The 27,071-nt window shown below is 41.7% G+C and overlaps 1 protein-coding gene across 2 annotated transcripts in view; it reads right to left on the reverse strand.

Moving 5' to 3' along the window:
• Positions 1–27,071, reverse strand: part of WDR35 (WD repeat domain 35) — a 109,767-nt gene that overhangs the window by 19,874 nt on the left and 62,822 nt on the right. For both annotated transcript variants that reach the window (XM_077488829.1, XM_077488828.1), the window contains exons 17-24: positions 21,554–21,663; positions 19,849–20,059; positions 19,114–19,194; positions 13,105–13,241; positions 6,634–6,837; positions 4,607–4,753; positions 3,964–4,096; positions 1,541–1,651 (exon numbers count right to left, since the gene is read on the reverse strand). In XM_077488829.1, the coding sequence (XP_077344955.1) occupies positions 1,541–1,651; positions 3,964–4,096; positions 4,607–4,753; positions 6,634–6,837; positions 13,105–13,241; positions 19,114–19,194; positions 19,849–20,059; positions 21,554–21,663 (1,134 nt within the window). The remainder of the gene's footprint in view (positions 1–1,540; positions 1,652–3,963; positions 4,097–4,606; positions 4,754–6,633; positions 6,838–13,104; positions 13,242–19,113; positions 19,195–19,848; positions 20,060–21,553; positions 21,664–27,071) is intronic.

Raw genomic sequence — 27,071 nt, forward strand, 5'->3', positions numbered from 1 at the left:
TGCCAATAGTTTAACTTGCAGGTCATAAAGTTCATGAAAGTTTGTATACAATAAAAACAGTCTGTGTGCTCCTATATTAGTAAAAAAAAACTGAAAAGGAACACGGCTGTTACTGGAGGGAAATCTTCCACCATAGATGTAGGGTAAAAATTACCCATAAACATGGACACCTGTTGTACCATTAGCAGGTGAATGTTAAAGTGTATCTATACACAAGAATAAAAATGTAAAATAATGCCTTTAAAGAAGTCCACCTTTTTGAAAAAAAATTATAAATGCACATTTTTTTTGCAGGTAAAAAAATTAGCGTTTAGAATTTTTTTTTTTTTCTTTTGGAGCCTGTAAAGCATTGCACCAGTGATCAGAAGATCACTGCTGCCATGCAGGTCTCCTTCAGACCTGTGAGTAAATCTGTATGCCATACATCCCATATGGGCAGGAAGAAATGAATGAACTACCATGGCGCTCCACAGCACCGTGGTTTTTCTTTGAGAACTGCAAGACAACAATCGCTAAGCATGTCAGGGCCTGTAGTTCATTCACACAGAGAGCCGTGTGAATAAATGATGTGGCCACGTGGGTGGAGCCCCGCACGGCTGTGTTGATTTTAAAATTAGTACTGCAACATTGGGAACATGTTACATGTTCCATCCTAAAAACAGGTGTAACATGTAGCATGTTCCCACAGGTGAACTTATTCTTTAACAGTCCCTAGATGTAGTCCTTTCCCATTATCAACACCGCTAATGAATTTTTTTAATAAAACCTGTTTTCAATATATACTTTCTTATGGACTCAGTGACATCATCACATGCTCTTTTTGCTTCTTTATGGAATGCAGGCAAATTATGGCTGCTGTGAGGGGCTATATATAGCTTTTTGAAAAATATCAGAGCACCCTGCTCTTGGACGGGTTATGCAAATATCAAAATGCCATGATGAATGTCAGTTTCTAGAAGTGCATACAGACTGTCCTAAGTAATGCCAACATGTGATGCAGACCCCCTATTACTGAAAGAACCAAAATCTAGATAGTAAGCTCCTTGAGGGCGGGGGCTGATGTGAATGTATAACATATATGTAAAGCTCTGCATGAATTGATGGCGCTATACACGTACCTGTAATAAATAGATAAATAAATCAAATGAATGAAAATGGAAGGGCCAGTGACAGTAAGGCTTGGGGACAAAGTGCTAGATGATGCAGGACATATACCAGCCTGGAAATAAGGGTTTTATCTGACTTGCTATAGCTTCTAATGCACACTATGGGGGAATTTACTAAAACATCTAGGTTTTATTGTCAAAGCTTAACTAAATAGGTCGAAGTTAGAAGCTGGTTACCATGCACAACTGCACCAGATTCTCTGTGCTCCAGTTTTAGTAAATCCCCAACCTCCCCTATGATTATCTTACAGTGTGCAAGGAAGGATGGAGTTCAGCTATAGGTAAATAGTGAGGGTAAGAATGAAGATTTAGAATCTCAATAAGCAACAGATTACAAAACTGTATCTGTGTACTGCTATGCAACTACTGCTTACCTGGTTGAGGTGCATGCATGCATCTACAGCTGCTTTTGGCATGTTACACTTGAGGAAGGCGGCTACAGCCTGCTCACACATTCCTACTGTCAAAAACATGCGAGCAATGTCCTGGACAAGAACAATAAGAAGCAAATGCTGATCACATTTATGTAGTAACCAAATGACAAAATCCACATTTTTCATATAAATTATCTATTAGGGGTCTATGCTGTCAATATAAAACTTTGTCAAACTATTAAAATACACCCACCCACAACCACAGTTAACTCATTCGCTTTGTTCTTACACCAATAACTTTACAAAAAAAAATTAGCTTTTATGTTGGTGGATCTTTCGTAGATGATTGCAGTCTATTGTACTGCCAATAGATTACATTTTTAGGTGAGAATTCTACCAGCAATGTCTTTCTGCACCTTCTGTATCTGTGTGTCCCAGTCTGTCCCTGTTTGTTTGTCTCTGTCTTATTCAAGCTATTCAAGCATAGGCTGCGATGTGAACAATGTGAATTACGTCACTTCCGGGATCGTTCATTGCAGAGGAGATCAGGAAACAGAAACTGGAGACCCAAGAACCCCAAGTACTGAAGGACAACGCAGCACCTCCCTGGTGTTGTAAAAATTATCGGGCAGCTCTACAGCCACCTGGTGTTAAAAAAACACCAAGCTCATGACTTCTAATGCAGCCGTGAGCTTGTTTTAACCACTTATATACCAGGCCGTTTATAAATGTACCTTAGTAGACAAGAGGTTAAAGTGGATCTAGTGTCAAATATAAATTTTAAGGTTAATAGCATGTGGATCAAGTAATATGGTTGGACTCACTGACCTATAATGAGGTAGAACTAAGCTTGTCTTTTGCAAGAAAAATCACATTTTAGTTTTGAATCCAGGGATGCTTGTGCATTTATGTATCAAATGTCATTTCCCAGGTTTGTGATTATAAAGGATAAACATTTTATTTTTCAAAAATAACAAACATGTGATACTTACTTGCTCTGTAATTTGTCTGCACAGAGCAGCCCCGATCCTCTTCTTAAGTCCCACTCCTGAATTCCTTGCCTCTCCCCCATCCTCAGCCGAGTGCAGCTTGTTATGGGTGGCACACGTGGATGCTTGCTTGCTCCTGAACCGACTCCATATGCCCCCACTCCCTCCCCACTGGCTGTGATTGACAGCCGCAGGAGCCAATGACTCCTACTGCTGTGTCTGAGCCAACGGGGAAGGAGAGAGCCAAGAGAGCTTCTGCTCTTGTGCACATTGCTGGATCAAGAACGGCTCAGGTAAGTATTCAGGAAGGAGGGGAGGCTCCTTGCAGAAGGTTTTATTTTTTAGCTTAAAGCGATAGTTAAGAGCATTGCTATTAAAAAAATAAAAAAATAATTGGGCCCAGGGCAGTTTAAGTTCTAATGTGCTAGTATGCATCCCATACTAGCAGTTTTTGACAGACTTACCTGAAAGCAAAGCCCTCCAGCAGCGTGCTGTCACCGCTGAAGGTGCTTCCATCTTCACTCTCCTTTCCTCTGGGTTTGCAGGCTTCGGCAATATGAATAGCCGAGTCGGCGATGATGTCATTCTTGCACACGCGTGTGGGAGTCACCGGCTGCATCTAAATTAAATATCTTCTAAACAGTTCATGTTTAGGAGATATTTACTGTACCTATAGGTAAGCCTTATTATATACTTGCCTATATATAAAAAATCATAAAGGGTGTTTACTCCCACTTTAATGCAGAAAATGCATGGGTGCTCAACACGCGGCCCTCCAGCTGTTGCGTAACTACAAAACCCGTCATGCTCCTAACTGTCAGCATTGCAATATCTCATGGGAATTGTAGTTCTGCAACTGGAGGACCACAGGTTGAGCACCCATGCATTAAAGCAGTGATCATCAACCCCCTGTCCTCAGGGCCCACTAACAGGCCAGGTTTTATGTATTACCTTGGGGAGATGCAGACTAGAATACTGCAAACACTGAGCAGAAAATGATATCACTTGTGATGTAATTTCAGTTATCTTTGAAAACCTGGCCTGTTAGTGGGCCCTCAGGACAGGGTTGATGACCACTGCATTAAAGTAAAAAAACTTCTGCCTTTAGAACCACTTTAAGCATATTAGAACATAGAAGTTCTGTGGGCTTTATAAATGCAATTGACCTGAGCACCATGCATTTACATCCCCTATACATTTATAAGTTATAGCAATGTATACATGGTGATTAAAGCTTTTTTTCCAGAGATTGTCCTACTTTTTGGTAAAACTTTGTGTATCAGTCCTGCTTGAAACTTAGGCGAAGGGGGTACATCCAAAAAAACTTCCTGAAAATTTGAATGTTATTGCAAATAAAAAGAAAGCATCTTAGTACTGTTTTGTAGCAATGTACATTATCCTATATACAATGTAGCAATTTGATGATAAACTTACAGGAAGCAATTTATGGTTCTCTGGTAAGGAATTAGCTAAAACCTCAAGTCCGTCATAATCTTCCAACATGTAGTAGCATTCTGCCAATCGTTCCTGATTCCTGCCCTGTATATAGTACTGTACAGCGTTCAACCTACAAACAGAGAAATGTCAGTAAGACATAATGCTAATTGAAGCCTCAAGACTATTTTCTCTTTATACTCCAGACTCGCTCTTCCCACTCTGAAGCCCTGTGCTGACATAGATGGGTAATGGGCTACCCCCTAATCGCAAGGGTCCTCACACAGACTTGCTCCAACTTTGGGCTCAGGCACATAGGTAACGAACATTGGGTCTGGTCCCCTAAAGCATTGACACACAACCTAGAGGGCAGTAAGTAATGCACCATTCAATCAGAGATGTGAAAGTCATCCATAAGCACCACTCTTTTTAGCAATTAATAAAGAGACCCTTGTACCCTTGATTAGTTATTGATCATTTAAGTGTTTGCCTAAGAATGAACATCATCAACAATGAAGGATAATATAAAGCACAAAAATATCTATATATATATATATATATATATATATCATATATAGTTGTATACAATTGAAAATGGACTTCTGTAAAATAGTATAGAAATATCGTATGTACCCATCCATACCATTTTTGTCTGTCTGCAAAGTAGTCACCAATGGCATTGTAGGCCTGTTCTAGCAGTGCATCGTCTGAGTCCCCGGCACCCGTTCTGAGCAACTGCAGCACTCTGAACCAGTCACCCAACTTTATTCTTAGACTGATGGCAAGATCTCTGTAAAGAGTATTAAAGTTTAGCTCAGCAGCAAGTCATATGCTGTTCATATAAAATTACAACTGGAAATTACCAAGAATGATTATGTAAAAGATTCTTTATGGAAGGCAATGCAACTTAGACACTTGGGGTTTATATACTAAAGCTGGAGAGTGCAAAATCAGGCTCACTTCTGCATAGAAACCAATCATCTTCCAGGTTTTATTGCCAAAGCTTAAATTAAACAAGCTGAGGTTAGAAGATAACTGGCTACCATGCACAGCTGCACCAGATTTAGTAAATCTACCCCTGTGTGGCATATAACTGGGGAGAAGTCCAGTCTCTCGCTGACCCTATGGAATTTGAGAAATTATGGGGCATGGCTTGTCCCAATCATATCATATTTTAACTCATCCGGCCAATCTTCCTCTCCCGAAATATCTAAATGTGAACGAGGGCTGCACATGACCTTCACTGAACATCAAAGTGAATTAATTATCCAAATGGCCCATAGGCCATAGGTAAAATCAAGGAGATAGGGTACAAAATGTAAACCAGATGGTACAGGGTCCTAGCGACCTTACACGGGTTGTTTGCCCAGAGCTCTCGATTATGTTGGAGGTGCTGCAAAGAGGAGGGTACCATGCTCCATATCTCCGGGTCCTGTCCAGGCCTTGCTGATTTCTGGGCACAAGTTTGACACTGGATCCTCAAACTGACATACAGATGCCATCAGAGGCACAGGCTTTACTGTTACATTTAACACCGATGCTGGGGTATAAACGCTCCTTATTACTACATATACCAAATGCGGCAAAAGCTTGCATCCCTCTGTTATGGAAGCAGCAGCCACACCCATCAGCCTGTGGTTCGCTAAAGTTAATTAAACCCACCAAATGGAATCGCTTGTAGCATCGGCCAACCATCAGGCAGAACGTTGCTGTAAAACACGGTTCTATTGGAGTGAGTTCACTTGCTCTTCTGAATATTGAGAAATTGTAGGTTCACCAATGTAATTAGGGGCTCTGGATATCATGGTGGTTCAGGATGATATCTTCTTGTGGGAACCCAGATCTTGCTCACTTCCCATCACCTCTTTCTTCTCCTCCCCCTTCCCCAACAACCTCATCCTCCCCAGGACTTGGTCCTGGTGCCTGATTAGCTATGGTGTGTCCTAGGTGATATCCCTTTTGAACCACCTTGTATAGTGTAAGCTATATATGTTTTCTCTTTGACCCATTCAGGTATTGCCTGAGAGATACCCATTTCAGTACTGACAATTGGCTATGTCAGGTGAGGAGCACTGGTGTGACAACCTATATATTGTTTTGTTGAATTTGTTGAGAATCTCATCTCTAGTATGTTTTGTTAAAAAACACAAATAAAGAATAAAAAAATAAAATAAAATAAAACTCACAAGACCCCTTCTACTAACTTGGCCAGACAAGCTTATCAGGTACTCTGATTTACTTTATTTTTATTACTGGGGCCTGACTTCATTTGACTTGAAAGCTAAACTCTCCATTACAATATTAAAAGAGAGCTTTAGTGGTTTATAAGGGCATTGGACCAGGCAGCTGACGAAGCTCAACCATGTGTTAGGGAAGAGTCAGAATCCAGTAAACACCATAAGTGAAACTGAGCACATGAGGCTTTTCTAGCTAATAAAGGTAATAGCAGACACACTGCACACTATTTACTTATTAATACATTGCTTATTTCAGAGAACTAGATAAAATGAGGACAGACATTCATGGTGGATGAGAGGGTTTATAGCAGGAAATGAAATAAGGTCATGCTGTAATAGAATATTTTAGCCATGAAGGATCAGATTTTGTTTAAGATTTTAAGATTGTTGTAGCATATTAATGCCCTTTTTTCCTACAGTTTTCGTATCTCACCTCCTGTCCATATCCAAATACATCCTCTCTGCTTCCTCAAACCTGCCAAAATAAGCAGACACCTCTGCTTGCTTCATGGGCTCACTCTGTAGATTGCCCAGTCGCTTCACAAACTCTATGCCTTGGTAGTCTTTACAGCGTACAAATGCTTGTTCTGCAGTTTGAAGATCCAGTTTCTGTAGGGCAGCCTCAGCCAGTAAGCGCCTGTAAAATGCAAATTCATGTAAAAATGTTATTGTATTCAGCAATATAGGAACACCATACGTTTAAACCTCTACAACAGATAACAGTTGAATCACCGAAACTGCGGACAAAGCCTTCTTATAAGGGATAAATAACCTGTTTGACTCAATACTTTCTGGATAAATTTGAATTAGAGCTATTGAGCTCTGTAAACAATGCTCAATTAGTCTAGAGCAGCCTCTCGCATCCTGGAAGAACCTTTCCAATAAGGTTTAGAAACTGTGGAACCTCTGCTTATGTTATAGCTGTGTCTGTGATTACGTACTTGAGAGTCAAGAGCTGAATCCATCGGTCCCATGTTGCAGGCTCTACAGCATGACCTTAACCCCCGGAACTATCAGGTGGGAAATCAATCTGCCACTGCTCAAGGAATCCCTAGCAACTTTCAACTGAACCACAGGGTTCCACAAAACCTTGGTTGAGAAAGGCTGGTCTAAAAGTGCTGTAGAGAAGCGGATTGTCCTGCACTGTTCAAGATTGATGCTGGCAAACAGGACAGAGAGAGAAGCGGCTTTGCAGGACTGGTCATGAATATTGAAACTAGCAGGGGGCAAGCCTGAAGAACCCTGCATATTAAGGTAAGTAATACTCTCTATTACATTTCACATAGACTAAATGAGCATTAAAACCTGAATATATGGGGTTGGGGAGACACCTGTTTCCTTTATGTAGGCTGCTTAAAAAGACAAAAACAAATTATATATATATATATATATATTATATTATATATATATATATATATATATATATATATATATATATATATATATATATATATATATATATATATATATATATATATATATATATATATATATATATGAAAATGTCTAAAGTTTTTGGATATCTGCCCCAGATACCCATATGGCAAATGTAAACCTTTTTAGGCCATATCACCAATCAGATTTTAGCTGAATATAAATGAAAGAATCTGATCATGGCTCACAGCTCAACTCTTCATAAATCGGACTTTCATACCATCTTGTAATGCTCATGTATGCACCTATGTGCAGAGTAAAGTTACACTATTTGGTGGGGGAAAATCCTGAATTATTAATTCAAAAAAAATCTGTGTTTATACCTTAATGTAAAAATGTTATTCTTTCCCTGCTAATAAGAGGGCTAAAGTCCCGGACTGAACTATAGATTTACTGCTGAAATGGTTTTATAGCCTGGGTAGCACCTGGACATAAGGTGTCCATGTAACAAAAAGCAGCTTTGTGGCAGTGTTTATTTTCATGAAATACATTGCTGCGTATGATTAGGGCTTCACATGACATTCCAGCACCAGTCTAGACCTCAGTGTATCTGACATTCCACACTGCTCTGCTGGAAGTAACACATACAGTACAAATCCCCTCTCAGCCAGTTCTGCTCATTACAGCATAAATCATCTGCTTAATCCAAGAACAATGCCATAAATTACTCAATGTACAGCAAACTGCTTTCAGTTTTTCATTACCCAAAGCAAATCACTACCAGGAAAGCAGATGAACAGACTCCAAAAAGGAACCAAAACAAGTCAAGTCTTCTTGGCCTGGAGAATTAAAAAAAGCCAAGCAAATGATAAAGCGGAGGCTTGCCCATAATGGCCAATCAAATTCCAGCTGTCCAATTCTCGATGCAAGTTAGAAAGTAAATATAAAGATTGTATTACTAAGGCATGGAACTGGCATTACTTCTAAAAAGAATGACGAGTATTCTAATAATAACGTTCTGATGTGCAGGGAATGGAGATTAGACCACCGATCTCCCTAACTAGAAGATATCCAAACTTTCTAAACAAAGGGCCAGTTTACTGTTCTTCAGGCTTTAGGGGTCTGGACTGTGCTAAACAATGCACAAAGCTTAGTAGTCAGTGGGAGCAACAAAAAAATGATATAGTGCCTGTGGTCAGTAGGAGGAGGAATAATGCTCCATCAATGATATCAGTGGGAGGAATACTGACTTCATCATTGGTGTCAGTGGGAGGAATTATGCTGCATTGTTGGGGTCAGTGGAAGGAATAATGACCCGAGTCACTGTGGTCCATAGAAGGAATAGTGCCTCATCATTGGTATGACTGGGAAAAACATTGACCCATCCTTGGTGTCAGTGGGAGAAATAGTGTTCCATGATTTATATCAGTGTGTACAATTATACCCCATTGTTGGTGTCAATAGAAGGAATAGTGCCTCTTATCATAGGGAGGAATAGCACTCCAAGGGCCAGACAAAAGCAAGCATATGGCTTGTGGCCCACAGTTTGGAGACCATTGCTTCCTACTATACTGTAAATGCCTCTTACTTTTTGTATTGGAAAAAATGGTGAATCGTTATAACAGTATGTAGGTTATATCACTTTCATTTCTGTGCCCCTGGGCAGATTTCTCCTCACTTCTACTGACAGTTTAGACACTGGGACAGGAAGTGAGGAAAATGTCGCCAAAAGAGACAAAACAAACAAACATACAGATGCACCTTTTTCTACATTTTGAGTATAAAAAAAGCCACATAAAGTCAACGTGTTATAACATAGTTCCAGCCTGTCACTGTACTGTATTCCTTTACTCTGCCTGTTGATCTCCATAAGTCCCTTGTCCATGTTTGCCATGTTTCTCTCTGTTGTATATCATGTGCTCATATCCTTTGTACTGTACAGTCTGTACATATGCAGCACAGATCTAAGCTTAGCTTATCCCAGATATCATGTTTCCACTTGAGGTCTTAAATAGGGCCTAGTCCTTATTTCTAATGCCATACATTGGATGCTTTTTCAAACCACAATTTTAGTGTTCTGAGTGCATTTCTGCATACGCGTTTACACACATTGTTTGTAATACCTTCCGATGTTTTTTTCAGTTTTTTCACAGTTTATTACCCACTTGACTTTATGTGCGTTCTGATCCGTTTAATGATGCTGGCCGATCGCCATAATCCCTCTCTAGGTCTTATGAGTGTAACTGGATGCAGGGGGATGGGTACTCTTTGAAAACGTTTGTGTAATATGTAGATCCTAAATTAACAAACTAATGACTAAATTAAATACTATGCACAGTTAGGTCCATAGATATATTTGGACACAGGCACATTTTTTGATTTTTTTTTTAAGGTATTTACCAAAACATTTTCAAGCTATAGTTATATAATGGATATGGGCTGAAAGTGCATACTCTCGAGTTTATTTGAAGGTATGTACATCCAAATCAGAGGAAGGATTTAGGAATTACAGCTCTTAAGATTAGCCACCCCCACCCCCTCCCTCTTTTTCAAGGGGCCAAAAGTAACTGAACAATTGAATCAAAAGCTGTTTCATGGCCAGGTGTGGGCTACTTCGTTGTTTATTCATCAATTAAGCAGGTAAAAGGTCTGGAAGTTGATGCTAAGTGTGGTATTTGCGTTTGGAATCTATTGCTGTGAACATACATTATGCATTCCATGCAAGTGAGACAGGCCATTGTAAGGCTTCAAACAAGAAAGAAATCCATCAGAGAGCAACATTAGGAGTGGCCCCCAATGGTGAAGGAAGGTATTGCGGTCAGCAAGTGTATATAAAACTTGCAATCAGGGCCCTGATTGCATATATTCGTGCCTAAGGATATCTGAGTGCCTCCATGGGGGCACCAATAGGTGACATCCCTGGAGGAATACCCAGATGGTCGACCAAGATAATGAGTCCTCCTAAGCCTTCAAGCCAAGTAATATCCAAAGAAATTAGGTACAGGGCCCACCTTATACTAACATGCCAAATAAAGAACTATTATTCTGAAAATACATGACTGGGTACCAATAGTGGGCATATCACCGGGCTTAATCAAAGAAATGGTCTATATGATAAAACTTCATTGATGCCAGGTGATTTGGTGGCTTCAATCCATAAAGTCTCCTTCTGGAGAATGCGTTTATCCTAGTTGTCGCCACGTGGGTCCTGAAGTATCACATCTAGTACTAGAAATCGCACAAGGGCAGTATTAAATTTGTGATAAAGACCCAGGTGGCGGCTAACAATGGTAATAATTTTGGAGTATTGTGAATAGTATATGTGGTTGTAGATCCGTTGTTTGAACTGGCGGATTGTTTTCCCTACATAAAATGCTCCACACTGGCAGAGCAGAGCATCAAATATACCACTCCTCGCATATAGCAATCCACATGAAATTTTTGGAAGGGTCTTGTTGTCTGGTACCTATGGTGCAAGTGAGTTCAGATATATTGTTTACATACATTAAACATATTTTTTACAGCAATTTGTTTAGATTTTTATTTTATAATTGTAAGTTGTCTTATATGGTATATTGTTAGTAAAAATATTTTTCTATCTAGAAACATTCCAGCTCCTGAAGAAGCGATGGTTATAGTCGCGAAACATGTAGAGCAGAACTGTTTTTAATCTATAAGTGGAATCCCAACTAAGAGTATACCCTCGTGTGGACGCATCTTCAGTATTGTCACACAGGACTGATATCTTGTCTGTATATTAGAGGAAACACAAGTAGTCCAACGCTATATATGTATTGTGATATATATGTATATTAATAAATTAATTTTGTTATAAAATCTATATATGTTCCTTTAACCACTTCCCACCCGGCCAATGCATATATACGGCCGGGTGGGAGCAGTCTACTTCTGATAGGACGTTCCTGAACGTCCTTCAGAAGGAGTGGGATCACGCGCGCGTGTGCCCGCGCAGCGGCGCGATCCCGATGTGCTCGTGTCACCCGGACACGGCACATCTCAGATCGGCAGGAGGGCTCTGTGATTGGCCCTCCTGATCACATGACGGCCGTGTCCAATCACGGCCGTCATGTGATGTAAACAAACAGCCAGTTGCTAGGCAATCGGCTCCTCCTCTCCTCATACAGAAGTCATCGCTGAGGAGAGGAGAGCAGATCGCTGCAGCTGGCTGATGATCAGTGGGTATGAGCTGTTTTTTGCAGCTTTTTACTCACTGATCACAAGTCTAGTGTAAACACACAACATACCACACAGTATAAACACAATGTCCCCACATATGTCCCCAAAACACACATGTCCCCAATCATAAAAACACATGTCCCTAATAATAAAAACATGTCCCCCACATATGTCCCACTAAAATCACATGCCCCAATGATTATCTGCACACATATGTACGTGATCACTTGCACACATATGTACATGATCATTTGCGTACATATGTCCGTGATCACACAAACCAATTATTATACACTTAACGGAATTTTTTTTTACCAAAAACATGTAGCAGAATAAATTTTGGCTTAAATTTATGACAAAATTTGATTTTATTGGATTTTTTTTAAAATAGAAAAAAGAAAATATTGTTTTTTTTTCCAAATTTCTGCTTTTTTTGCGCTTATATCGCAAAAAATAAAAAACGGAGTCGTGAATAAATACCACCAAAATAAAGCTCTATTTGTGCAAACAAAAATGATAAAAATGTCATTTGAGTACAGTGTAGCATGACCACGCAATTGTCACTGAAAGCGCTAGAGCGATGAAAGCTGAAAATTGGGCTGGGAAGGAAGGGGGCGAAAGTGCCCTGTATTGAAGTGGTTAAAGTCCATCTTTCTAAACATTGCAAATACCATATACTTTGTGGGACATGGCACAATTTTATTGTTTTAGGTGCCTTATTGCCACCTACAGGCACCAACAAACCAAACTTTAGAGATATACTGTCAGCCCAGACTCAGCCAAATGCAGCAAAGTTGATTGGAAGGTGCTTCACAGTACAGATGGACGATTCTGGAATATTTTGCAATGGCCGAGTTAATCGCCTGATCTCAACCCAATTGAGCCTGTATTTCACTTGCTGAAGGCAAAACTAAAAAGGCAGAAAGACCCACAAACCAAGAACAATTGAAGACAGCTGCAGTTAGTGGCAAAGCATCAGAAACCCAGGTCTTTGGTAATGTCCATGGGTTTCAGACTTCAAGCAGTCATTGCCAGTAAAATTATTCTTAATAAAATATTAAAAATGAACATTTTATTATATTCACTTGTCCAATTACATTTGAGCCCCTGAAAATTGGGTTGCAGTTCCTAAAATTTGTACTTGATATTTATGTTCGACCTCTTGAATTAAAGCTGAAAGTCTCCACTTCAAAATTAATTTGGATTGTTTTGCTTTAATTTTATTCTGGTGGCATACAAAGCCAAAAGTATGAAAATGTCCACATATATATGGACCTAGCTGTATTTGATAAATATCAAACATTACAAAATGTATATTAACATCTTTAGTTACCAGAGCCTTGGGTGAGGGTTGTCCTCTATAAACTGGGATGCATCCTCGATGCCGACCTTCTCAATTAAAGCTCGGCTGTCTCGCAATGACCGGATTTCAAAATTAATGATATAGTCCTTGTTAGGGTGTTCGGGATCCTAAATAGGAAAACCAACAATGACAATGTTACAAACTGTGTTCTGGACATTTAAATATGGCTTACAAAAGTCTGAAAAAAAACCTCCACAAATCTGTTGAGTAGTTATTTACAAATAAATATGTGAAAAGTGTGGTGTGCATTTGTATTCAGCCCCCTTTACTCTGATACCCCTAACTAAAATCTAGTGAAACCAATTGCTTTCAGAAGTCACCTAATTAGTAAATAGAGTCCACCTGTGTGTAATTTAATCTCAGTATAAATACAGCTGTTCTGTGAAGCCCTCAGAGGTTTGGTAGAGTACCTTAGTGATCAAAAAGCATTACGAAGGCCAAGGAACACACCAGACAGGTCAGGGATAAAGTTGTGGAGATTTTTAAAGCAGGGTTAGGTTATAAAAAAAATATCCTAAGGTTTGAACATCTCACAGAACACTGTTCATTCAATCAACCAAAAATGGAAAGAGAATGGCACAACTGCAAACCTACCAAGACATGGCCGTCCACCTAAACGGACAGGCCAGGAAAAGAGAGCATTAAGCAGAGAAGCAGCCAATAGGCCCATGGTAACTCTGGAGGAGCTGCAGAGATCCACAGCTCAGGTGGGAGAATCTATCCACAGAACAACGATTAGTTGTACACTCCACAAATCTGGCCTTTATGGAAGAGTGGCAAAAAGAAAGTCATTGCTGAAATTAAGCCATAAGAAGTCCCGTTTGAAGTTTGCGAGAAGCCATGTGGGGGACACAGCAAAAATGTGGAAGAAGGTGCTCTGGTCAGATGAGACCAAAATGGAACGTTTTGGCCTAAAAGCAAAACGCTATGTATGGTGGAAAATGAACACTGCACATCACCCTAAACACACCATCCCCACTGTGATACATGGTGGTGGCAATATCATGCTGTGGGGATGCTTTTCTTCAACAGGGACAGGGAAGCTGGTCAGAGTTGATGGGAAAATGGCCAAATACAGGGCATACTTAGAAGAAAACCTGTTATGCTGCGCACACATGGTCGGACTTTCCAATGGGAAATGTTTGAAGTGAGCTTGTTGTCAGAAAGTCTGACCATGAATATGCTCCATCAAACATTTGCTATCGGAATTTTCGGCCAAAAATGTTTGAGAGCAGGTTCTCAAATTTTCTGACAACTTCACTTGTTGTTGGAGAGTCTGATCATGTGTACACAAGTCCGTCCCACAAAGCTCATGCATGATCGGAATCAAGCAAAGAAGCCACACTGGCTATTGAACGTCCTTTTTTTTTGCTCTTTTGTACATCACAGCGTTCTTGACGTTCGGAATTTCCGACATTTGTGTGACCGTGTGTATGCAAGACATGTTTGAGCCAACATCCTTCGAAAAAAAAAAATCCAATTTTTTTTGTTATCGGAAAATCCGATCGTGTGTACATGGCATTAGAGTCTGCAAAAGACTTGAGACTGGGGTGGAGGTTCACCTTCCAGCAGGACACGACTCTAAACATACAGCCAGAGCTACAATGGAATGGTTTAGATCAAGGCTTATTCATGTGTTAGAATGGCCCAGTCAAACTCCAGACCTAAATCCAATTGGGAATCTGTGGCAAGACTTAAAAATTGCTGTTCGAAGACGCTCTCCATTCAATCTGACAGATCTGGAGCTATTTTGCAAAGAGAATGGGCAAAAATCTCTCTCTAGATGTGCAAAGCTGGTAGAGACCCAAAAAGACCTGCAGCATAATTGCAGTGAAAGGTGGTTCTACAAAGTAGTTACTCAGGGGGGCTGAATACAAACGCACGCCACACGTTTCACATATTTAATTGCAAAAAAATTTGAAAACCATATGGTTTTCCCTCCATTTCACACTTTGTGTTGGTCTATCATAAAAAAATCACAATAAAACACATTTACATTTTTGGTTTAACATGAAAACAAAATCTGGAAAATGTCAAGGGGTATGAATACTGTTTGAAAGCACTGTATAATAAAACTCTTTCAGTGGTATATTTTATTGACCAAAAGAAAGTAAATAAAAGAAGTTCATTGATGGGGTTTACATATACCGTATATACTCGAGTATAAGCCGAGATTTTCAGCCTCTTTTTTGAGGCTGAAAGTGCCCCCCTCGGCTTATACTCGAGTCATCGCTGTCTGCCTGCTCGATCAGCGTGTCGAGCAGACAGACAGCGGCCATTCTATTCTAATTCAAAAGCCGCGCCTCCGGCTCCGCCTTCGCCTGTGATAGGCGGAACACTGAATTTCCCAGCAGCCTGTGTTCCGCCTATCACGGACATCCGCTCATCCTCGTACTACGGACGAGGATGAAAGGATGGCCGTGATAGGCGGAACACAGACTGCTGGGAAATTGTGTTCCGCCTATCACAGACAGGGAGGCGCGGCATTTGAACAGGAAAATGGGCGCCGACGAAGAGCGGTGATCCTGGGACGGGACCGGACGGAGGCTTGGCTCGGCTCGGGACGGGACGGGACCGGACGGAGTCTCGGGACGGGACCGGACGGAGGCTCGGCTCGGGACGGGACGGGACCGGACGGAGGCTCGGGACCGGACGGAGGCTGGGGACACAGGTAGGCTGGACACACAAGGCCACACACACACACACACACACACACACACACGGATGGACACACACACAGGGATGGATGGATGGATGGATGGACGGACACACACACAGGGATGGATGGACGGACACACACACAGGGATGGATGGATGGATGGACACACACACACACACAGGGATGGATGGATGGATGGACACACACACACACACAGGGATGGATGGATGGATGGACACACACACAGGGATGGATGGATGGATGGACACACACACAGGGATGGACAGGCATATCTCACCCTCGGCTTATACACGAGTCAATAGGTTTCCCAGTTTTTTGGGGGTAAATTGGGGGCCTCGGCTTATACTCGGGTCGGCCTATACTCGAGTATATACGGTACTTTAAAATGATACACAATAACCTAAATGCATTAGGTTATAGACATTCAGACCAGCTGAGCAGAAACTACAAAATAGAGAATCATTTATTTAAAAATAAAAAGTAAGAATTCTTAGATATAGTAGCTCCCCGTTGCAACCAAACATAATTCACTCTGCTGAAGACAGATCAGCGACAGATAAATGCTAATTTCTTGCTAAGGGTTACTGAACATAAAGTGTATCTAAACCCAAAACAAAGTTTTAATACATTGCAATTTGCAGTTCTTAGCTGCGATCTCTGTATTAGTTTTCTTTTTATTTTCAGAGTTGTTTTCCTTTATTTCCACCTAGTGAACATGCCACTAACATACTTCCAGTCCCTCATGTGAAAATTCTTTCCTTACTTATATATTATATCTATGGAGGATAAAGCATTGCCTCCTAGTGTAGGAAGTGTTTTGGGACTACAGAAAAACATCTCTTTTCTCTCCTCTATACATATAGGGAAGAGGTGTTCTGTAGTCTTTAGAAATAGATGGAAACAAGCACTCTGCTGTACATTCATTTAAAGTGCATCTGTAATATTAAAATATAATTCTATTAGTGAAGGTGGTAGAGAAGGTAGATTAGTTCTTCCACTACAACAATAAAAAAAAAAAACGGTGTAAAAAAAAAAATATAAAAAAATTCATATGGGTACAGTTTTTCATTACTGAGTAATTGTCAGTCAAACTTTCGCAGCACTGAAAAATGTCCTAGTAATGAAGGGATATACAGACAAGTGGTTAAAGACTGTTGTAATCTGGGTGATTCCTATGCTTGCTTGAATTCTTAAAGTGGTTGTAAACCCTTACAACACACTTTGACCTACAGGTAAGCCTAGATTAAGACTTACCTGTAAGTCCAAGAAATATCTCCTAAACCTACACGGTTTAGGAGATATTTGCCGAAAGACATGCACCGCTGTCTATGGCACATGCGCAGTAGACAGCGGCGCGCTGGCGCACTGAGCGCGCCGCCGTCAACGGCGAATATGCCGCGCATGGCGGCTCCCGTGCGCATGCGCGGGAGTGACGTCATCGCGGCTTTGCCGAATGACAGCGGCGGAGCAGCGAGACCCACCAAGAAGATGGATGCTCTGGAACTACAGGGGACAGCGGTGACATCGCTGGCTCCTGTGTCAGGTAAGTGACACATAATGGACTACTATGCGATGCATAGTAGTCCATTATGCTTTACCTTTGCAGGGAATGAAAGAGGAAGTAAACTCATCCGGGCTTACTTCCTCTTTAAGTTCATTTTCAAAACAATAAACTTATTGAAACAGAAGAAAAAATAAAAAAGACCTTTGTAATCCTGTGTAAGTCTACGTGTATAACATAGCAGCTCTAGTAGGATAGCCTCTGATTGACTTCAGGGTCACTCAACACCTAGGTGCATCAATGTAAGTGATATCAGGCTCTCTTACATTGTAAATTCTTTACAGCCATGAGCGGTACTTAAAGTGGTTGTAAAGGCTCAAGATTTTTTTTACCTTAACTACTTCCCACCCGTCTAGTGTACATAAACAGGCCGGGCGGGCACTCTCTCCTTCTGAGTGGACATTCAGGAACGTTCCTTCAGAAGGAGGGGGATCGCACGCAATCCCGATGTACTCGCATTACCCGGACACGGGGCATCTACGATTGCCAGGAGGGCTCTGTGATTGGCCCTCCTAATCACATGACGCCCATGTCCAATCACAGCCGTCATGTGATGTAAACACAGAGCCAATTGCTAGGTAATCGGCTCTCCTCTCCTCACACAGAAGTTGTTGGTAAGGAGGAGAGAGCGGAACGCTGCAGCCGGCTGGTGATCAGTGAGTATGCGTTGTTTTTTACAGCTTTTTACTCACTGATCACCAACCTAGTGTAAACACACAATGTAAACACACACATGTCCCCACAAAATGTCCCCAAAACACGTCCCCAAATAATAAAAACACCTGTCCCCCACATATGTCCCACTAAAATCACATGTCCCAATGATTATCCATGATCACCTGTGCACATCTGTACATGATCATTTGCGTACATCTGTCTGTGATCACACAAACCAATTATTATACACTTAACGGATTTTTTTTTACCAAAAACATGTAGCAGAATACATTTTGGCTTAAATGTAAGCCAAAATTCGATTTTATTGGATTTCTTTTCAAATAGAAAGAAAATATAGTTTTTTTTCCAAATTTCCGCTCCTTTTTCGCTTATATTGCAAAAAATAAAAACCGGAGTCATGAATAAATACCACCAAAACAAAGCTCTATTTGTGCAAACAAAAAGCTAAAAATGTAATTTGGGTACAGTGTAGCATGACCGCGCAATTGTCCTTGAAAGTGCAAGAGCACTGAAAGATGAAAATTGGTCCGGGAAGGAAGGGGGCGAAAGTGCCCAGTATTGATGTGATTAATGTATTCTAAGCATGAAGGCAAAACACTTTCTCTGAGCAGCAGCCCCCCTAATACTTACCCGAGCCCCATCTCAATCCGGCAATGTGCACAAGACTCCCACTCCTCACTGGCTGAGGAAGCAGCGGCAGCCACTGGCTCCCACTGCTGTCACTCACAGCCTGTGAGCCAATGAGGAGGGGGGGCGAACTATGGCTCTTTGTGTGAATGGACACACAGAACAGCATCTCAGAAGCAAGCCTGCATAGGTGCCCCCATAGCGAGCTGCTTACTTTGTGGACAATCGGCAGGGGGAAGGGGCCAGGAGCTCCCGTGAAGAGGAGGATCGGGCTGCTCTGTGCAAAACCAATAAACAGCGCAGGTGAGTATGACATGGTTGTTATTTTTAGTTTTTTAACGGAAACCTTTATAATCACTTTAATGCTAAAAGGTGCAATTTTTCTGGTAAACAATATTAAAATAGATGTGCCCTTAATTTACAATATACAAACCTTTAATAATTCATCCAAAAGAACAGATTTTATTTCCAAATCTTCAAAATTGCAGATATATCCTGACGTTTGTATGGGTTCCTGAAATAAACAACATCTTAAAATAAAAAAATATATATGAAATTGATTCTATATAAAAACTAGAATTATTAATTCCTTTTGACTTGTGTTTGAGGTAATAGTTTGATGCTTAATTGATCAGTTTAAGTCACCAATATACAACAGTCTATTTGTGGGTTGTATGGCCTTCAGAAGAAGTCAGCCAATCAATCCATAAGGCATCAATGCCATATTTGCAAGTTAAGCCTTTAAGACGCCTGCATGTACGCCACCTATGTGCCTAAGGATTACGATTTTACCCAGGTACAGCTAAAAGGGCACCCCTCTACCTCCATACTCTTTATTGGAAATCTGATGGTCTGGGAACCTCTTTTGTATACTCCTCTGTAATGAACGAGAGGCATTTCCAAACACATCCAACGTATTTCCCTTGCAGTCTAAGTTAAGACCTAATGTATTCATGTGTCAGTAGTTTCTTCATCATAGCCAGATAGCCAAATAGATTCAAACTTTGCTTTTAGCTTTGGCAGAGATATCTCCTCCTAATTTCCCCTAACACTCAAAACTAAATTATCCTATGCAATACTTATTGTGTCTGTGTGCTCTTCCTATTCTCATACTAGAATTCTTAAAATATAGACAACAGTTTTTGTGATGCAATTTGGAAATACATGCCTCTGGATCCAGGTTCCTGAAAACATACATCCTGGTTTTCTCCATCATTGCAAATAAGTCTGGATTGTCATTGGCCCACTTCATGTCCCAGACATCCTTGCGCTCAAACTTCAGTTGCTCTCCAATTGTCTGCTGCCCTGTGTCATAAGAGTTCGTGGTCTCCAGATCCAGAAACGTGAGGACTCCAGAAAGATCAATTATAGCCAGGCGGCTGAGGAGACCATCAAATAAACTTAATACAGGACAATACAATTATAATATACAACTAATCACATCATCATCAGGCAATGAATGACAATTCTACATTAATACATGTTTTTTTTTTTTTTTTTTTAACTGCTGTAAGCTAAAAAAGGTATTAAAACTGGGAGTTCATATAGAAGATAAATCAGGCTGAATAATTAAGGTACCCTAATACTTATTTATTCCAGGCAAGATCTAAATTGTGGACACGTTGGTTCCAACACGACCAAATCTGTCTAAAAATGGGGCCATATATATATATACTATAAGGACTGTATTGCAAAGCAAAGAACATTATACTGTCAATTCCCGAAGACATGTCTAAAGTTATATCATATGATTACCTAAACAGACATGATCATACCTACTTTTTTATGTTGTCAAACTGTCTGCAATTAGAAGACCCTTTTTCAGAGCCTCGGCTGACTGCCATTTACAGCAGGGACATATTGCGGGTTATTTACTAGAGGCAAATCCACTTTGCACTACAAGTGCACTTGGAAGTAAAGTCGCTCTTGTTTCGAGGGGGGGGGACAAGCAAGATAAATAAAAAACAGCATTTTAGCTCGTACACGATTGGATGATAAAATCAACAGAGCTTCACCTCATTTCAGAGCATTCCCTCAGATCTACAGCGACTGCACTTTTTAAGTGCACTTGCAGTGCAAAGTGGATTTGCCTTTAGTAAATCAACCCCATAGTATAGTATTTAAACATTTTCTATTGAGGTTGCTAGAACCCTATTGGGTATCTGCAACCTAGAAAGAGAAGAACATCTGTTTCCACCCAGACCATTCTGTAAATGATTCTGGCCACTCAGATCAGACCCAGTTCTAAGGAAGGTCCAAGACCTTTGGATTCTCAATGAGGTTTTATACTGATAAAGGAACGGGTAATACATGTGGGCAAAAGGGATGATGCAGAGGTGCCCATATATTTCTGGAGACCTGTATTCCACACAAGTAGCTAGTATAACTACCTGAAACGTGTCTTTACATCAAATTGTTACAAGCCAGCGAAAAAAGCTGAATTCAGGCTTGGACAAGGAATGCATGCTTCATAAAGTATTAGTTGGGAATGCTTAAGGACAATAGCTCAAGCTAAGGAATTTCAATGACAAGATCACTGCACATAAGTTTCCAGGCTCACTTGCCTGCCACTGCCTTTATAAGGGGTGCAATTTATTTTATTCTATATTTTGAAGAAAAGACCAAAAGGATTAGAACAAATAAACCTCAAAAAGTTGAGCAGGGACAAATCCAGGAGCTATAACAGGGAGATCATTTTACTGGAGTTCCCAAGATATATATGAAGCCATAGAGTTACACTGCCCAGTGGACTCCATTGGTAACTGCTGAAAATTACCCATAAAACTCCTGCTTCTAAAGTCAGCTGTTGAAAAAAAAGGATTGGTCCTGCTCATTAATGAAAGTAAAATGAGGAACAGGTTTAGTACACACACCTGGAATTGCAGTTCAGACTCATCTGATAAGCACGGCAGCTCAGTCCATACTTCTGCACTAAAGCCACGTTGGGTAGACTATACCTATGCACTGCTCCCGACTCACGTGCCTAGGGAACATTGCAAGAACAGACAGCATAGGTTTAATGTGACACAAAACTTTTATTCTCAAAAATCATGTGCTTATACATTTTACTTAGACGTACACCTTTCTATCCATAAAATGTGTCCTGTGGACGCGTTAATAAACGTTACCACTTTGACAGCATCCAGCGAACACTTTGTGTACCTGCTAAATGTTTAACCCAGTTGCCTGACAGTTTCTCCCCACTAACACTTAAGATCCAATTAGAGTGGTTTCTGATCATGTGATCTCCATATCAGGTATGACATTGTCATTGCATACAAGTTTCAGCTTTCATATGTTAGCAGACTAAGGCTTCATGCACACGAGACGCAGATGCAAACGCTGCTGGACACATGTTGAAACCGGCGTTTAGAAACGCGCGTTTTGCCGCTATTTTTACCGCGATTTAGCGGTGTTTTACCGCGTTTTACCGCGTTTGCGTCTAGAAGCGTTTAGTTAAGCTAACATCATAGACCCTCCCCAGCTCAAAAATTAACTATTTCAGCAATTTTGTGAGACGAGAGTGAGTAGCAGCAGCTGTGAGAGCTGCAGTGTACTTGTATTTAGCGTGTCACTTGCCACGGCACCTGCCACAAGTTGTGGATTGTCCACTTGCCACGTGACTTGCCACATCACCTGCCACGTCACTTGCCATGTCATCTGCCACAAGTTGTGGATTGTCCAACTGCCACGTCACCTGCCACAAGTTGTGGATTGTCCACTTGCCACGTGACTTGCCACATCACCTGCCACAAGTTTTGGATTGTCCACTTGCCACGTCACTTGCCACAAGTTGGGGATTGTCCACTTGCCACATCACCTGCCACGTCACCTGTCACAAGTTGTGGATTGTCCACTTGCCACATCACTTGCCACCTGCCATGTCACTTGCCACAAGCTGTGGATTGTCCACTTGCCACGTCACTTGCCACGTCACCTGCCACAAGTTTTGGATTCTCCACTTGCCACGTCACTTGCCACGTCACTTGCCACGTCACTTGCCACGTCACTTGCCACAAGATGTGGATTGTCCACTTGTCACATCACCTGCCACATCACTTGCCACATCACCTGCCACGTCACCTGCCACAAGTTGTGGATTGTCCACTTGCCACGTCACTTGCCACATCACCTGCCACGTCACTTGCCACGAGATGTGGATTGTCCACTTGCCACATCACTTGCCACGTCACCTGCCACGTCACTTGCCACGTCACCTGCCACAAGTTTTGGATTGTCCACTTGCCACGTCACTTGCCACGTCAGCTGCCACGTCACTTGCCACAAGATGTGGATTGTCCACTTGTCACATCACCTGCCACATCACTTGCCACATCACCTGCCAAGTCACCTGCCACAAGTTGTGGATTGTCCACTTGCCACGTCACTTGCCACATCACCTGCCACGTCACTTGCCACGAGATGTGGATTGTCCACTTGCCACGTCACTTGCCACGTCACCTGCCACGTCACTTGCCACGTTACCTGCCACGTCACTTGCCACAAGATGTGGATTGTCCACTTGTCACATCACCTGCCACGTCACTTGCCATGTCATCTACCACAAGTTGTGGGATGTCCAACTGCCACATCACCTGCCACAAGTTGTGGATTGTCCACTTGCCACATCACCTGCCACGTCACTTGCCACGTCACCTGCCACAAGTTTTGGATTGTCCACTTGCCACGTCACTTGCCACATCACTTGCCACAAGATGTGGATTGTCCACTTTCCACATCACCTGCCATGCCACCTGCCACAAGTTGTGGATTGTCCACTTGCCACGTCACCAGCCACATCACCTGCCACAAGTTGTGGATTGTCCACTTGCCACACCACTTTCCACGTCACCTGCCACGTCATCTGCCACAAGTTGTGGATTGTCCAACTGCCATGTCACCTGCCACAATTTGTGGATTGTCCACTTGCCACGTGACTTGCCACATCACCTGCCACAAGTTTTGGATTGTCCACTTGCCACGTCACTTGCCACATCACCTGCCACGTCACTTGCCACAAGTTTTGGATTGTCCACTTGCCACGTCACTTGCCACATCACCTGCCACAAGATGTGGATTGTCCACTTGCCACGTCACCAGCCACATCACCTGCCACAAGTTGTGGATTGTCCACTTGCCACATCACTTTCCACGTCACCTGCCACGTCACCTGCCACAAGTTGTGGATTGTCCACTTGCCACGTCCCTTGCCACGTCCCCTGCCACGTCACCTGCCACAAGTGGATTGTCCACTTGCCACATCACCTGACACAAGTTGTGGATTGTCCACTCGCCACGTCACTTGCCACATCCCCTGCCACAAGTGGATTGTCCACTTGCCACGTCACTTGCCACGTCCCCTGCCACAAGTGGATTGTCCACTTGCCACGTCACTTGCCACGTCACCTGCCACAAGTTATGGATTGTCCACTTGCCACGTCACATGCCAGTCACCTGCCACAAGTTGTTGATTTTCCACTTGCCACGTCACCTGCCAGGTCACTTGCCGCATCACCTGCCAGGTCACTTGCCGCATCACCTGCCACAAGTTGTGGATTGTCCACTTTCCACGTCACTTGCCACGTCACTTGCCACAAGTTGTGGATTGTCCACTTGCCACATCACTTGCCACCTGCCATGTCACTTGCCACAAGTTGTGGATTGTCCACTTGCCACGTCACTTGCCACCTGCCATGTCACTTGCCACAAGTTGTGGATTGTCCACTTGCAATTGCAATTGTTTAAAATATTTTTCTAATGGTTTTTCATCATTTGCAATCATTTTTGAGATTTTTAATGTAAAAAAAAAAAGGTCACCTTTAAAAACGCATATAAAACGCAAACGCGGCTAAACGCGGTAGCGGCGTTTTGCCGCGTTTTACCGCGTTTTGCGTCTGAAACGTGGAAATTTTTGCTTCTGAACGCATTTTTTTGCTTCTGGAAAAACGAGATTAAACGCAACTGCATAAAAACGGAAAAAAACGAGACTGTGTGCATGGACACATAGGATAACATTGAATGAGTTCAGGGGCAGTTGAAAAAACTGTCCAACTGCATCTGAACGCGCGTTTAACTGCGTCTCGTGTGCATGAGGCCTAAGGATGATCTCAGGCGTGTTCGCAAACAGCATGTGCAGAGCTCGCCAGGAAGTCGACACTGGGAGCGCTAATCACAAGCAGTGAGACATTTCCCGATCTCTGCTGCTGAACATCGGGAAATGTCTCACCACTTGTGATTAGCGCTGCACAGTGCCTACTTCCTGGCGGGCTCTGCACGTGCTGTTTGCGACCACGCCTGAGCTCATCCTTACTGCAGACTGTAGATGGTATTACGTCTCTGTTTACTACTGTAACTGATAAATACTATAATTGTAATACATTCATTAAAATGCTAAAAAAATAAAATATATACAGTGTATGCATTAAAATAATGTTTGTTTGTTTTTTGTGCATTTTACTTATTTATTTTGCATAAAAAAGCACAGTTTTTATTAAAACAGTGTACCAAATTAAATCCTTAATGCTCTTAAAAATGTAAGCATTATTTAGGTTGGCAAATTAATCGTAAAGTTATAGCAAACGTTGCTAAACTTTAGCATTTTTATTAAACCATAACTTTTTTTTAGTTTTGGATAGAAGGGGGCTGGATTAGAACACATGTCAGGTTTTTATTGCTCTCTGTGTCCCCGTTAAAGAGCCTTTCACCCTTTCTATTTGTCCTGTTTACCATTATTAACCACTTCAGCCCCGGAAGTATTTACCCCCTTAACGACCAGACTATTTTCTGCTATACGGCACTGCTACGATTTAACTGAAAATTGTGCGGTCATGCGACGTTGTACCCAAACAAAATTGATGCCCTTTTTTTCCCACAAATAGAGCTTTCTTTTGTTGGTATTTGATTACCTCTGCAGTTTTTCTTCTTTTTTGCGCTATAAACAAAAAACACTGACAATTTTGAAAAACTATATATATATTTTTTACTTTCTGCTATAATACATATCCAAATAAATAAATAAAAAAAAACCCACATTTATTCATCAGTTTAGGCCTATATGTATTCTGCCACATATTTTTTTATTTTTTTTTAAAGAATCACAATAAGCATATATGGATTGGTTTGCGCAAAAGTTATAGCGTCAACAAAATAGGGGAATGATTTATGGCATTTTTTTTTTTTATTACTAGTAATGACGGTGATCAGCGATTTTTAGCAGGATTGCAGCAGCTAGATTAGACACTTTTGGCACTTTTTTGGGACCAGTGACATTACAGTGATCAGAGCTAAAAATATCCACTGACCACTGTATAAATTACACTGGCAGGGAAGGGGTAAACACAGGGTGATCAAGGGTTTAAGTGTGTCCTAGGGAGGTGTTTCTAACTAGGGGGGGAGGGGGGGGAGTGGACTGACTGGGAGTAGAGGGAGATCGCTGTTCTTAAACGCTAGGAACAGATGATCACACTGTACTCCCCTGACAGAATGCGGATCCGTTTGTTTACATTGGAAGAGAGGTCGCAAGTGGCTGGCAGACATCGTGGCCACCAGACCCGCGTAACGGCTCCTCCACTGTGCAGCGGGCATGCAGGGTCACAGTGTCCCGTACACGAAATTACGTACAGGTATGTTGATTTGCGCAATAGAGCCACCCTGCTGCAGTATATATGCAGTGGGTGGTCCTTAATTGGTTAAAAGTTAAAGTTAAAGTGGTTGTAAACCCTTACAAACCACTTTGACCTACAGATAAGCCTAGATTAAGGCTTACCTGTAGATCCAAGAAATATCTCCTAGACCTACACGGTTTAGGAGATATTTACTAAAAGACAGTCACAGCTGTCTACGGCGCATGCGCCGTAGACAGCGGCGTGCAGGCGCTCTATCGCCAATAGTGGCATAGTTAGTGGGATATCCCGTTAGTGGCAGCTCCCATGCACACGTGCAGGAGTGACATCATCGCTGCTTCGGCACTGTGAGTGGCCGGAGCAGCGATACCCGAAAGAAGATGGGCACTCCGGACTACAGGGGGACAGCAGTGACAGATCAGAAACAGGCTTTTCCAGAAAAACAGATATGTTCAGGCACCTTGAGATACCTAGTAATAGGCACATCAAAATCACAAGTGGTTACAAGTCAATTTGATATCAAACAGCTAATATCCAGCTACTGAAATCAAGCATTCCCACCACAGAGAATGGCTCAGGTAATGGGCAGATCAGTATCCTCAGCACGGTCACACTTGGCATTCTACAGACTAGGTATTTTCAAGCAAGGGTTCCCAACCAGGATCCTCATGTAAAGATAACCCTTTAAAGTGGTTGTAAACCCTTACAAACTACTTTGACCTATAGGTAAGCCTAGATTAAGGCTTACCTGTAGGTCCAAGAAATATCT

This window comes from Lithobates pipiens, unplaced genomic scaffold, assembly GCF_037356315.1.
Source record: "Lithobates pipiens isolate NorthernLeopardFrog02 unplaced genomic scaffold, aLitPip1_a1.2 Scaffold_18, whole genome shotgun sequence".
Classification (NCBI taxonomy): Eukaryota; Metazoa; Chordata; class Amphibia; order Anura; family Ranidae; genus Lithobates; species Lithobates pipiens.